Source organism: Eublepharis macularius, chromosome 10, assembly GCF_028583425.1.
Source record: "Eublepharis macularius isolate TG4126 chromosome 10, MPM_Emac_v1.0, whole genome shotgun sequence".
Taxonomy (NCBI): Eukaryota; Metazoa; Chordata; class Lepidosauria; order Squamata; family Eublepharidae; genus Eublepharis; species Eublepharis macularius.
Window position 1 is genome coordinate 52262399 of NC_072799.1, and position 13889 is coordinate 52276287.

The 13889-nt window shown below is 45.8% G+C and overlaps 1 protein-coding gene across 3 annotated transcripts in view; it reads right to left on the reverse strand.

Moving 5' to 3' along the window:
- INPP4B (inositol polyphosphate-4-phosphatase type II B) overlaps positions 1-13889 on the reverse strand; it is a 428879-nt gene that overhangs the window by 269503 nt on the left and 145487 nt on the right. For all 3 annotated transcript variants that reach the window (XM_054990215.1, XM_054990214.1, XM_054990216.1), the window contains one exon: positions 11120-11204. In XM_054990215.1, coding sequence (XP_054846190.1) covers positions 11120-11204 — 85 coding nt within the window. The remainder of the gene's footprint in view (positions 1-11119; positions 11205-13889) is intronic.

The window sequence follows — 13889 nt, forward strand, 5'->3', positions numbered from 1 at the left end:
ACCTAGTTTTACTTGAAATCAGAATATTAAGAAAGAAAAATACTGCATTCTTTCCTGGAATTTAACCAAGGCGTTTTTCTTCATCCATTGCATTCAAGTAGCAGAATGCAGGGAGTGCTTGCCACCTGAACGGTATAGCTTATACAGTATTTGATAGACTTTTCATCTTTGCCAAAGGAAGCCTATAGAGAGGGGATAGTACACAAATTCAATCAGATGTTCAAATGCCATTTGTTGCAAAACATCAGCCACAATATGGTGTTTCATGGTCTGTGTCAAGTTTACGGAAGACAGCAGGCTAATTAAAAACATAGCCCATTATAATTAGTAGTCTTGTAAGAAAAGATCATCAATTCAATTACACCTAGAAGCATTTCATTCATGTTAGAGGCAAGGCACATTGACATTACATTGAGAAGCAAGCTAATGCTTAGGTGCTTTTGTAGGAAATTATGAGAAAACACAGGTTTCAAAATGTACTTTGTTTTATGATTTTTAGCAGTAAAAAAATAATGTGTTAGAAGATGATATGCAGAAGGAATACTATGAGCAAAAATAACACAAATATGTTCCATCACATAGCAGCTTTAAAAAAAATTCACATAGGAAAGTTGTGCGCTACAGTGCTTTACTTAAAAATTCCACCACCATTCTATAATAAAATATTGATTGGGAGTTTTCAGAATTTCTCCCAGTTCCTTCAACTAGACTAAGATTAGTTAAATGTGTGCATCATCTGTAACTCCAGCCTTCAAGTATTCCAGAGGGTTTCCCCCACCCCCCAGATTAATATCAGAACAGAAATTTCCAAATCCAAATAACTTTCATACCTCAAGTACACAGTTTAAACCTTTTACTATAAAAGGACCGCATAACTCAAGACACCCTCCCAAACACACACAACTACAACAAAAACCTTATGACTAGAAGCATATACACGGGGCCTTTTTTGAGGGGGAATGCACCGGAAAGGTGTTCTGGCACCTCCGGAAAACAGCCACATGACTGGTGGTCCCCATCCCCGGCCCCCAAAATTCCCTGGTCTTTCTCTCCCTCCCTCCCTCTCTCTTTCACCGGTTCCTTCCATTTTTCTCTCCCTCCCTCCTTCCCATGTCTCTCTTTCTTTCCTTCATCCGCTCCTTTCTTTCTCCTCCCTCCCCCCACACAGCTCAGCTGTTTGGCGGGCTTGTGGCTGGGCAGCAGGGCTACTCTGAGGCCTAGTTCCCTGGCCTTTCCCTCCCTCCTCTTTCTTTCCTCGTTTCCTTCTGTTTTTCTCTCCCTCCTCCTTCTCAAGTCTCTCATTCTTTCCTTCATTTGTACCTTTCTTTCTCATTCTCCCCCCGCCCCGCCGCTGCGCTGCTCAGCTGTTTGGCGGGCTACTGGTGGCAGGAGCAGCAGGACTATTCCGGGTGCCTAGTTCCCTGGCCTTTCCCTCCCTCTCCTTGTTTCCTTCTGTTTTTCTCTCCCTACCCCCTTCCTATCTCTCTCCTTCCCTTCCTTCATTCCTTTCTTTCTTCTTCTTCCTGCCCCCCATGCTGCTGTGCTGATCAGTTGCTTGACGGGTTTAGTGTGGCAGGGGCGGCAGCAGGGCTACCCTGGTCTAGAGACATGGGGCCACTGGCGCCCCGCTTCTCCTGCCCCATTCAGTTAGCAGCTCCTGGATGTTTGCTGTGCTCCCAGAGCACCGAACAAAACAAAGAACCAGAAACAGCAGCGGCAGATGCGCAGAGAGGACAAGGGGTGCAGGGCCTGGAGCAGGCACCTCCCAGAGGACCATGGAGCTGGCTGTAATTGCATCCAGAAAGTCAGAGCAGGTAGGGCCCAGAGGAGAGGCACAATGGTGTGCATGCGTTGGGGGAGCAGATGATGCGTGGGGGGTGGAGTATGATGGGGGTGTGCAGCCTGGACCCATGAGCCTCCGCAGGAATGGCACTCAAAAGCACTAACAGAAGAATTCATTCAGCTAGCTGCCGCTCGGTTTTTATGTGCACCAGGGGGCTGGATGGGGAGGTATTGTAACGGAGGCTTCCTTCCTTCCAAGCTCAGTGCAGTCCGGAGAATTTCCTCCTCTTGGATGTGAACGGCACCTGCAGCGTGAGGAGAGTACGACTGAGCATTCTTTCTCCTGCCCCCCACCTCAAAACTTGTGAAGCGTCTGCCCTTTAGGGCTCAGCTGAACAGCCTTAAGGCAGACAAGTCCAATGGGCAGTGCTTCATCACCAGCCCTCTTCGCTGGGGAAGAGGTCTTGGTGGGAGAAAGGGGGAACTGGAGGGGGTGGATGGCTATGCTTTCGCTGACACAGGCTGCTTCTTTCCATGATTGTTGATGCCTTTGTCTGGCTGCCAAGGAGGCATATCTCTTCGTGCGGGGCTTGGGGGCAAGGATTGTAGAGGGTCTTCTCTGGCTTACCCTCCCTCCTGCTTTCACGTTTTAGCTGGGATTGTTTTTGTTTCCCAAGGACAGGGACGGATCTAGAGGAGGGGCAGGGGGGTAGTCTGCCCCCGGCGCCGCTAGGGAGGGGGAGCCGGAAGCAGCTCCCAGAGCGTGCAGGCGGCAGCATGGGCAGCCGTGCTGCCTTTTACTTGCCCCGCGGGACAGGGGGCGGCTGGCTTGCCGCGCATCCCCTGTCCTGCAGGGCAGGAAAAGGGCAGCGCGGAGGCCCACGCCATTCACTTGCCCTGCAGGAGAGGGGGCAGCCGGCTGCCCCCTGTCCCGCGGGGCAGGTGCATGGCGCGGGCAGCCTCACAGGCTCCCGCGCTGCCTTTTGCTTGCCCCGTGGGACAGGGGGCGGCTGGCTTGCAGTTCACCCCCTGTCCTGCAGGGCAGGCAAAGGGCAGCGCGGCCGCCCACGCCACTCGCTTGCCCCACAGAAGAGGGGGCAGCCGGCCGCCCCCTGTCCTGTGGGGCAGGCGCATGGCGCGGGCAGCCTTGCAGCCCCCCGCACTGCCTTTTGCTTGCTCCACAGGACATAGGGCACACGGCAAGCCGGTCGCCCCCTGTCCCACGGGGCAGGCAAAAGACAGCGTGGGGGGCTGCAAAGCCAACCGTGCCATTCGCTTCTGAAGCGAATGGCACAGGCAGCTTCTCAGCCCCCCGCGCTGCCTCCGGCGCGCAGCGTGAAGACGTCATCAAAATGACATCATCACGCCGCGTCAGGAGCGTGCGCGCACTGTGCGCGCGCGCGAGGGCCAGCAAGCGTTGCCCCGGGCGCTGGGAGCACTAGATCCGGCCCTGCGCAAGGAGCATATGGCTTGTGATCTCGCTGCTCTTAAAGTTACAGATCCTCTAGCCTTGGCACCAGTGGATTGATTTCGGATTCCCTGGGATCTTTTTCCAATAGATTTGCCCGGTAAAGACTGCTGATAATCAGGAATGCAAAGACCAGCTCTTGTCAAGATGATCTTGGGTGCTGTAAAAGCAGAGCTGACTGGACATGGGGGGAAAACAGAGAGTATGCTATGATTGAGAATGGGGGAGATTGTACTTGCTGGACCTATTATGTCCATGGGTGTACCCTCATAGCAGTGCACTGATTAAATTAGAGGAGTTAGCTGTGTTAGTCTGTATTAGCAAAACAGTAGAGTCCAGTAGCACCTTTAAGCCCAACCAACTTTATTGTAGCATAAGCTTTGAGAGACACAGCTCTCTTCATGCATCTGAAGAAGAGAGCTGTGTCTCTCAAAAGCTTATGCTACAATAAAGTTGGTTAGTCTTAAAGGTGCTACTGGACTCTACTATTTTGCTAATTGAACTACTGAACTACCAACAACCCAAAAGAAGAGTCAGAGGAGTTAGCTGTGTTAGTCTGTAGTAGCAAAATAGTAAAGAGTCCAGTAGCACCTTTAAGTCTAAACAACTTTATTGTAGCGTAAGCTTTTGAGAGATACAGCTCTCTTCGCCAGATGCATCTGGACTCTTTAGCAAATGAAGAGTGTGTCCTGATCCCCATTATATGTTCTGATGATTTTGAAAAATTTATTCACATTGCTATAGTCCACCTTTCTCACCGAGAAAGCATCCCTTAATATTATCCTTAAAGTTTGTGTGCATCTCCTATTACACTGAGAACTCAGTCTTTGAGACTTTTCTCAATGGGGAACTTGCTGTCTCTTTTCACCTGCGTCTCTTTTCAAAAATAAAAATACTGTGGTGACAGTACATATGGGGTATAGGGAAACGTCTGGTTAGGCTTTTGGAACTAAAACAGAGTAAGGAGATTCAGCAGATGGTGGAGGAGAAGAATCTCTCCTTGTTGGGGAAGAGTCTGTGGCTAGTATTATACAATACTGAAGGAAAGTTTTTGGAACGCCAAACATACTTGCACATAGCACACACATATACACACAAGTCCACAGTCTGCACCAGCAAGGTAGCAGTGCTGCCTCAAGCAAACCTGCTTTCTAAGTTCTGAATAAATGTATGCATATATTTAGCCTTCCATATACATAATATGAATAATATCCTTATGTTATATATTTGCAAATATGGAATGCTTTTGTAGGATGGGAGATATGGGCCATTGAAAATGCAAAATGCAACTGACATGCATTGGGAACCATTGCAGATAGTTAGGAACTGTGCAAAGCCTGGATCTTCCTGAATCCCTTTGCTAACTTATTGTTTCCTGTGTCTTCAGCAAATACTGCTTGCATATCTACCATTTCACACAGGAAAACAGTTTAAATGTTCTGCAGCATGAGCAGGCTGTGTAAACAAAGGAAATCAGGTTACGCTTAATAAAACAGCCATTTTCCCTTGTAATTCTGGGAGATCTCCAGCCACCAACTGGAGGCTAGCAACCCTAAATGGCATGTTCTTCAGAAAATGGGAGACTGCAAATACATGTCAGTCGATTTGTGCAATTCAACTACATCTTCCAGGAGGGCCCTAGGAAAACATTTCTGAGGGCACTCTGGAGGGATGCAGTCTAATTCAAAAGTCTTTTCATCAAATGGATTCTGGTTTTGGAAAAGGCATGCTCAAAACTTGCAAGTTGCTGCTGAAAGTAGATTTCTGGCTCACAACACCGCACTGCTTAGAGGAAACATTGCTGCCAGTTAAGGGCCAGGGAGGCAAGCAGGCCTGAATCGAGGGAGGGCTCTGTGGCTGGCTGCACCCCGCTCGATGATGTCACTCCCGGAAATGACATCATCATGTGTTTCTGGGGGGGGCGCACACATCAAACGTGCGCACATAAGGTGATAGAGAGTTCCACCACTTCTTTTCCTAGAAAAAAAGGCCTGCTTATTCGTTTAAAAAAGAACAGGTTTGAGAATAGTAGCAATATACTACCCTTGTCATTATGGAAGCACAAATCCCAAATCCTAGACCCTCCCAACTTACAGTCAATAGTTATAGAAGAATGTTTGCTTCTGACTACAAATCTACTTATCTCTTGCTTCCACAGGGTTGTGCACCATCCACACAAAGTCAGAGAGTCAGTGTAGTATAACAGTAGCATTTGAGTCCAGTGGCACCTTAGAGCCCAACAAGATCTTTAAGATATAAGCTTTTGAGAGTCAAGCTTGCTTACGGTTAGGGTGTTAGACTACGATCTGGGAGGCACACGTTCAAATCCCCATTCTGCCATGGATAGGGTTATCAAGTCCCCTTACCCTCCTGGAGAGGAGAGGGGGAAACCGGTATTCACCATCTGGAAGCAAAATCAAAGAGAGTCCAGTAGCACCTTTAAGACTAACCAATTTTATTGTAGCATAAGCTTTCAAGAATCACAGTTCTCTTCGTCAGATGCCGGGATGCTGATTTGGGCCCAAATCAGACTTCTGTGGTATGCAGGGCCAATTCCCCCCTGCCAACCTGGTAAGCGGGGGAGGCGGCTCGTTGCCGGGTTAAAAACTCCCCCCCTCTACTCTAAGTGTGTGTGTGTGTGTGAATGTCCCCTCCCTCCCTGAAGGGAGACGGCTCATCGCCACCTCCCCCTGCCCGCCGGGGCTGGCGGCCGCTGCCACCAACCACTGTTCCTATATCGCTGGAAACAGTGGGGCGCCCTCCTGGTTTGGCCTTCCCAATTCCGGATCAGAAATGGGACTTGATCGGTTAGAATCGGTGGCCTGGGTTTGGCAGCGGCCCAGATCCACAAACGGCTTAATCGGTATTTTTTTTTGGATCGTGCCCATCTCTAGTCACGGGAATACTTCCAAATTGGCCCCAAGCGAAGTGCAGAAGCATTCCTGTGGCCAGTGCAATGACATCACTCCTGGAAGTGATGTCATTGCACCCTGCTGGGAGCATACCCACTGCTGCCATGCTCAGGAGGCATTTTGCCTCCTGGGTCCATTCCCCTTACGTTTTCCCCTGCCAGCCAAGTGAGGGGGGGGGAGACTGGGATGAAGGGATCTCTTGTCCTCACCAGAGGGATTGGTAACCTAGTCATTTGGGCTGATTTGGGCCCAAATCAGGCTGCTGTGGTATGCAGGGCCAATTCCCCCCTGCCAACCTGGTAAGCGGGGGCAGCAGGTGGAGGGTGGGAGTGTGAGATCCCCTGCCCCTGGCGAGAGACTGGCATCCCTAGGGGTGGAGCTTAGCTCTTTCTTCAAAATTGCCATGCTAAGTTCTGTGTTTCCCCTTCCCTTTCACAGTCCTTTAGGGGTTTTTTTTCCACTTGGCAGCTGTGCGTCATCTGGGAAGGGGGAATTATAGGGTGCACATAACCATGCTATAGTGTTAAACATTCAAAGTGAAGATCCCTCTGATCAAATCTTGTATAGTAAATAAAAGGAGTGGATTAAGAACAGCTAACAGTTCTGGGCTGTTGTTTAAGAGCCAACTTCCCCCTTCATCACTTATCGGGCAGCACACTTCCAAAAGCAAGCAAGCATCAACCCACAAACAATCCATACTTCAGTTCTCTATATAAATGAGGACAGCACACTATCCAAGCTTTGGCTTCTACATTTATACTTTCACTTTTTTCAAGTTTGCACTCAAATAATTCCCAAGAGACAAAAATCAGGCTTTTCAGGGTAATACCCCCCCCCCACACACACACACACAATTAAAAATCTCACATCCAGTGCAGGGAGCTCTCTACAGTAGCAAGTTCTGCAGTAGATATCTTCATGAAATTTCCAGCACAACCTTTACAGCACCACTGTGATGAGCGGCATCTGAATAAAGCTCCCTTCTATTTCTTCCCTTCCAAACAGAAAATCTGGACTGCATTCCCCACTGATTAAACACACTTGCCATGCCATCTATGTATTTTGCAGTTGTACGTTCAGAGTTCACATCTTTGTGTAGGCAATCTATGGATCTGGGCTAGGGTTGCCAGGTCCCTTTACTCCCCCAGAGGGAAACTAGGAATGCTGGCACCTACCTTGCGTCAGGTTCTACGTTTTCTGCCATGTGTGCGTGATGACGTTACTTCCGGGAAGTGATGTCATCATGCAGATCAAAGGGAGTCCCGGGAGTGCACGTGTGCTCCCCAAAGGGCTGAATCGCCCTCCCATGGGCCCGATTCGGTGTGAAACGGGCCCATTGCAGGGTGCAGGAGAACACCGCGGCAGGGTGCAGGGGCTAGACCCTCAGGCAGCCTAATCCGGGTCCTGAAGTACATAATCTTAAATGCAGTTTACTCTGTCATTTAAAAAAGGTTACACTACATAATGGCTTATTGATACTTCAGTAAATACTTAGATTACGTTTTAGGAGCCAAAGAAAAATTGCAGCAGAAGACGGGCTGAAATGTCTTGGTGTACAGATGTACAAGTCTTGTCCTTGGGATTATGTCCACTGCATTTAGTTCTTTCCTTGTTAATTTTCCCCCCTAGATTTCACTTCCACCCACATGTATATAAACACACTCCCATCTCTTCATGTTTTTGAAATGTTTTCAACCTTCTTCCTTTTCTGTATTAGTTGTCAATCCTATTTTATATCATCACCACTATATTTTTTATAACAGTTTCTTTAAAAATCGTTTATTTTTACATGACTAATGTTGTCTTTTCCAAATATCTAAAACCAGTTGGAACACTTTGCAAGCACACATGGATACATAGTAATTCTGAATTGTTTTTCACAGCAGTGAGAAAACTGTTAAGAATATCAATGAACCACCAACAGTATAATATAAAGCAGTACCGTAGCTAGCATGTTATGGTGTAGAATGGAAGCTTTGCTACATAAATTGTATCTGCAGGATATGTCTCTCATACAGAAATCAGAGGCTCTTACATTCACGGAGCTGACTGAATCCTAAACGCTTGCTCAAATTAATAGCAATGAAACCATTTCAGCTTACTGATGCAATGCTAAATCAAACTTTCATTCAAAGATAAAGAATTCAATTAAAATTTATCTTTAGTGACCCTGTTTTTCAAAAAACAAAGTGCTCAGGCTCAGCTCTCATAATGGTAATTTTCTAATATTATATAACTTCTATATTTTTATGCAATTACAATAAATTGTCATCATTACCTCAGGGAACATTTCCTTTCTTCCTAGCTACTACCATGATCCTCCAGGGACATCCCTTCTCCAAACTCCATCTGATTTCAGGGTTTCTTTTTCAGTGGTGGCATCTAGTCTTCGAATGCTCCCCCAGTGACGTCTATCAGTTCAGTTGCTCTAACCCTCCAGAAACTACCCAAAACATTTCTATTTTAACAAACATTCTAAGGGTAAGACATACTTTATTAGTTCCAATTTTATCTATTGATACTTCAAAACATTAAATTAATGGGATCAGATTCAAAGGACCCCTGGGGCAATCCTTTTCCTCCTATAACGCCTTTCCTCTTTTTTCAGAATGAAACTGTTTGTGTCACAAAACTCCATGATGCTGCTATTCCTGGCAGGAAGGCTTAATGGAGAAATCCAGAGCAGACTAGCAGAGATGCTTAAAAGTCTGACAACTCCAGTTGAATACAAAAGCCTTGGCTAGCTGAAAGAAACAACCTGTGGATGGTCAACTACACCTCTAGAATGGACTCACAGAACCCTAGGTGACGGGATCATACACATCAGTTTCCTGTTGCAAGTAAGCCAATGGGATAACCAGCTTCAAGAATTCAATTATTCTATAAAAAGTGGTAGAGCAAGGAGGAAAATTGAACCTCTATGTTTACCCACCAGTCATTAGGCTGGGGAATGTTTAGTTAGTCAGTATGTTTAGTTAGTTAGTTGATATGTTTCTTTGTCTTTATGTTTTGCCTGAGTTAACTGACTGTATAGTCAGAGGGCTGAATTTATTCCTCATTGTTTTCTTCCTTTTGCTTACAAATGCCTTTTCTTTATGTGGAATAAGTTGTTGACACATTTCTTTGAGCATTCAGCTGCACCCATCAATTTACTCTGTTCCACTGTCTAAGGGTAGAAAGGAATGAGTTAATTTTTCCTCAGAGGTTTCTTCCTTTTTCACAACTCCTCAAAGTACAGGAGGTGACTGATCACCAAAGTCATGTCTGTGTGTAACCAGATAGGCCTCAGCACCTATTGATTGTTTTACAGTTATCTTACATTTGTATACAATTTATAGTTATGTTTTGTATGTATAACCTGGGAGGGGGAGTGTCTTACATTCAGTCTCACAAAGGTTTGAAGTAGTAGGACTGGTCCACAGACAAATTCCACAAACAAATACTGCATAGTAACATTAGGACCAACCAGAATGTCACAAAAACATGTGCCTCACAAAGCAGAATTCTCCAATTAATCTTACAATGAGCACCCAACACATCATCTGGTCTAGCCCACGCCTGCATTTGCAGACTCTGGGCATTAAACAGACACAGTTAAAGCACTTCTAACTGCAATTCTAAGTGCACAGGGAAAGCTAAGTATGTACTTAATTTACCATAACCCCAGTTAAAGTCCCTCAGTGCACACGTAGCTTCCAACTTGTACAAAAGTGGTTCCACAGCAATGTTTCAAGGAAAATACAGTTCTTTAGCAAAGGAGTTGTCTAAAGAATCCACATCTCAGCCCAGCAGGATTTAGCTGCTTGTATCTCCTCAAAGGGTGCTAAGATGAAAGCAGTAATAAAAAATATAATGGAGACCTTTCCAAAGGAATAAAAGGTACTACAATATAAGTAAAATATATTAGTGTGCGATAAACCTTTTCTCTTATTTTTTTTTTAAAATAAACACAATGCTGGAATCCAGCAAAACAAAAAGATCAAAGCTCTGGGTTTCCATTACTGTTTTCAAATATTTATCCATGCTATGGAAGACTAGTTTCTCTTCCCCTTCCACCTCACTCGGCAGTGTATCAAGAGCCAACTTTAATTCCTCCTCAGAGTAACCAATATCTGCTCCACCACATAGTAGGCAGCCCAGCTGGTCTGCAGTAGAACAGCAGGATTTTTTTCCAGTGGCATCTTAGAGACCAGCAAGATTTTCAGGGTACAAGTTGACTCTTGAAAGCTTATATTTGGAAAATCTTGTTGGTCCCTAAGGTGCCACTGGAAAAAATCCTGCTGTTCAGCTGTACAACATGTACGTTCAACAACTACATTTAAAACCTTTGTTTCTTTCCTCCAAAATACATCAGGCTACTTCTAGACAGTCTTCAGTTCAGACCCAGACCTACTTAGCTTCAACATCATCTCACTTCAGATCTTGGAACTTTACTGCCTAGAACTGCTAGAAGAATCAGCAGAGGCTGGCATGTGGCCCTAATAAAAGAAAACACCATGTTGCCATTAACTCTGAAGACTTGTACAAAAGGCAATTACCTATACTTCTGGTTCAGGAGAAGGATCCTGTTCGAGTTGCAGGAGAGAATCCTGCAAATCAGCACTGTTCTCTGAGAGTGGATCACATACAGACACATTTATGAGTTTAGCCCGTTTCATTAATGGATAAAGAATCTTTCAAGGTGCTAAAATAAAGAGCTGACTCTCTCTTCTAAGATTTCCAAGACCAAACAAATATTCTTTATTTTAAACTATAATCAATAAATCAAGGACAAACAGTAAGTTTGTAAATAATAATAATAGTAATAATGATGATGATGATGATGTCTATTGGAATAATTGCACTTTGATCCTTGTCCTTTTGTAGAACTGATATTTTGCCTAAATATTTGAGGGAGAAATTACCTGGCGAATGCAAAAGAGAACATCAGCTGCTTCATCAGAAGTATCTTACTTACTGAGGACTATTGAAACATCTGCTTTATTCTTGAACTGCACAATACAGCACCGCTCCAGGATGATTACCTCAGAGGCTTCAGAATTCTGTGGAAGGACAAGAAATAGCAAAGCATTCAGACTTGGCACCTGAGGGATTTTGTATTCATTTATTCATAGCCAACATTTGGCCAACAGATATTGTGGAGAGGAAACAGAAAACTACAGTCACTAAAGCTTTTTTATCACTGTCCTTTGCCATTCCACTACAGTTAAATGAAATTTAAACACAAACATTAATTATAAAAATACAAAATTCAGATATGCTTTATTTGGATATTACTAGAAGTCCTCAGGGGGTGATCTCCACTCCAGGCTTTCTAAGAAACAAATTGCCACTCAAATGTAAGTATTAGTTAATGCTAATAGCAATACAATGCAGCATTAATCACTGCAGACATAGTCCATAGTAAGAAAACATATCAATTCTGATATAAAAATAAGAAAACCTGCAGTAAGATTAAAAGCAACCCATCATACCTGTATAACTAATAAACAATCCCTCAGATTTAATTTGTATCATCAATTGATCAAATTCCTCCATATTATTTATTTAAACATTTATATTCCTGCCTTTTCATCAAATGCAATACCATAAAAATAAAAAACCAATCAGCAGCCGATACATCTTTGACCACCGACAGAGGCCAGAATATCCTTCTCCTCACATCTGCAGTTCTGTGCAACTGGCATTTGTGTTATGTTCTTTCAACCAAGGAGGAAATCTCTACAAGCTTTCTGTGACTAAGACAAAACTGGTCTTTCCCTGGAGATGAGTACTGTTCCTGGGAGGGCTGGAATGAGACCATAATGGTTTGAATAGGTTTAATGGGACAAAACTAGCAAGTCCAAGATATTGTTGTTACAGGAGATCATGTTACTCTCTAGAAATTTCATTCAGGTTTGACTGCTAGTAAGGAAAGCTGGGCAAGTTTATTATCAATGAATAAATATCATCTAATAATAAGCAAATTTTAAATTCTGAATACAAAAAGTGAGCAAATATTAGTATCGCTGTAAGTAAATGAGTCCAAAGTACAAACCAGTAAACAGAAAAACAGGGTTTCTCACCTGTAACTGTTGATCGTCGAGTCTCTTCTGTGCAGACACACATTGGGACTGCGCAGGCGCAGGCCAGCCGCGGAAAAGATTTTTCTAGCTTTCAGAGATGTGAAGGGGACGTTCGGATCCACCGCGCATGCGCGTCGGTGTTCCCGCCAATTTTGAATGCATATATATCCGAACGTCCCCGGCATTCCCTCAGTTCACCTGAGCCGCCGGAGAAACTAAGTTAACGAAACACTCACAGCGGGGCAGGCGGGAGGGAATGTGTGTCTGCACAGAAGAGACTCGACGATCAACAGTTACAGGTGAGAAACCCTGTTTATCGTCTTCGTCCTTCTGTGCAGCCCCACATTGGGAGAGTAACTAGCATCTCACCAATGGGGGCGGGTGTGAGTGTCTACTTGAACAAGGACTGCAGGACAGCTGTGCCAACAGCCGAGTCACGTCGTGCATGCACGTCCACAGAGTAATGCCGGATGAAAGTGTCTGCAGAGGACCATGTCGCAGCTTGGCAGACGTCCTGGAGCGGCACCCCTCGCAGGAAGGCAGCAGAAGCAGCTTGCGCTCGAGTGGAATGAGCAGTAACCAACAAGGGACACTGGACTCCAGCATGCTGATAGCAAAGTTTAATCGTAGACACAATCCAGCGAGAGATGGACTGGGCAGAAGCAGGTGAGCCCTTGCGAGGGCCAGAGTAACACACAAACAGGACAGGAGATTTCCTGAAACATTTGGTGCGGTGCAAATAAAACAATAAAGCACGCTTTACATCCAATGTGTGTAGAGCTCGTTCCCCTGGGGATGAGGGTGTTGGAAAAAAGGAAGGGAGGAACACCTTTTGCTGTAGGTGAAATCTTGAGACTACCTTGGGCAGAAACTCCATGCTAGTGTGGAGCATGACAGTACCAGGGAAAAACTGCAGGAAGGGAGGGTCACACCGCAGGGCAGACAGCTCCCCAACACGCCTAGAGGACGTGATTGCCACCAGGAAAGCCACCTTCTGAGTGAGCAAAGGTAGGGGACAAGAAGATAGAGGCTCAAAGGGCTGGAGCATCAGCTGGGAGAGAACCAGGGAGAGACTCCATTGTGGAATGGGATGGGCCCTAGGAGGGAAGGTCTTGAACAGGCCCTTCAGGAACTGCTTGGAAAGCCAGTGAGTAAAAACTGTCTTCCCATCAATCTGCTCATGGAAGGCAGAGATTGCAGCCATGTGGACCTTAACACTGGAAAACGCAAGGCCCTGGGAGCAGAGTTCCAGGAGGTAGTCCAGGATGACAGGAAGCGGGCAATTAAAGGGAGAAACCCCCTTCAGGGCCAACCACCGGGAAAAACGTGACCACTTCCTCTGATAGGACAACCTGGTGGACGGTTTCCGGGCATTCAAGATCACCCCAAGCACTCCAGAAGAGAGGCTCACTCCCGGTTGCCCAGAAGCCAGGCAGTCAGATTCAGTACAGCCACATCGTGATGCCACACCCCGTCCCTGGTTAAGAGGTCCGGGGCGTGAGGCAGGGGGAGGCATCGCCCCTGGGACAGGGAAAGTAAAAGGGGGAACCAATCCTGGCGAGGCCACCGAGGGGCAACGAGGATACAGTGGGTTCGGAAGGCCCTGATCCTGGAAAGAACCTTGTACAGGAGCGGGAAGGGCGGGAAGGCATAAAAGAGCCC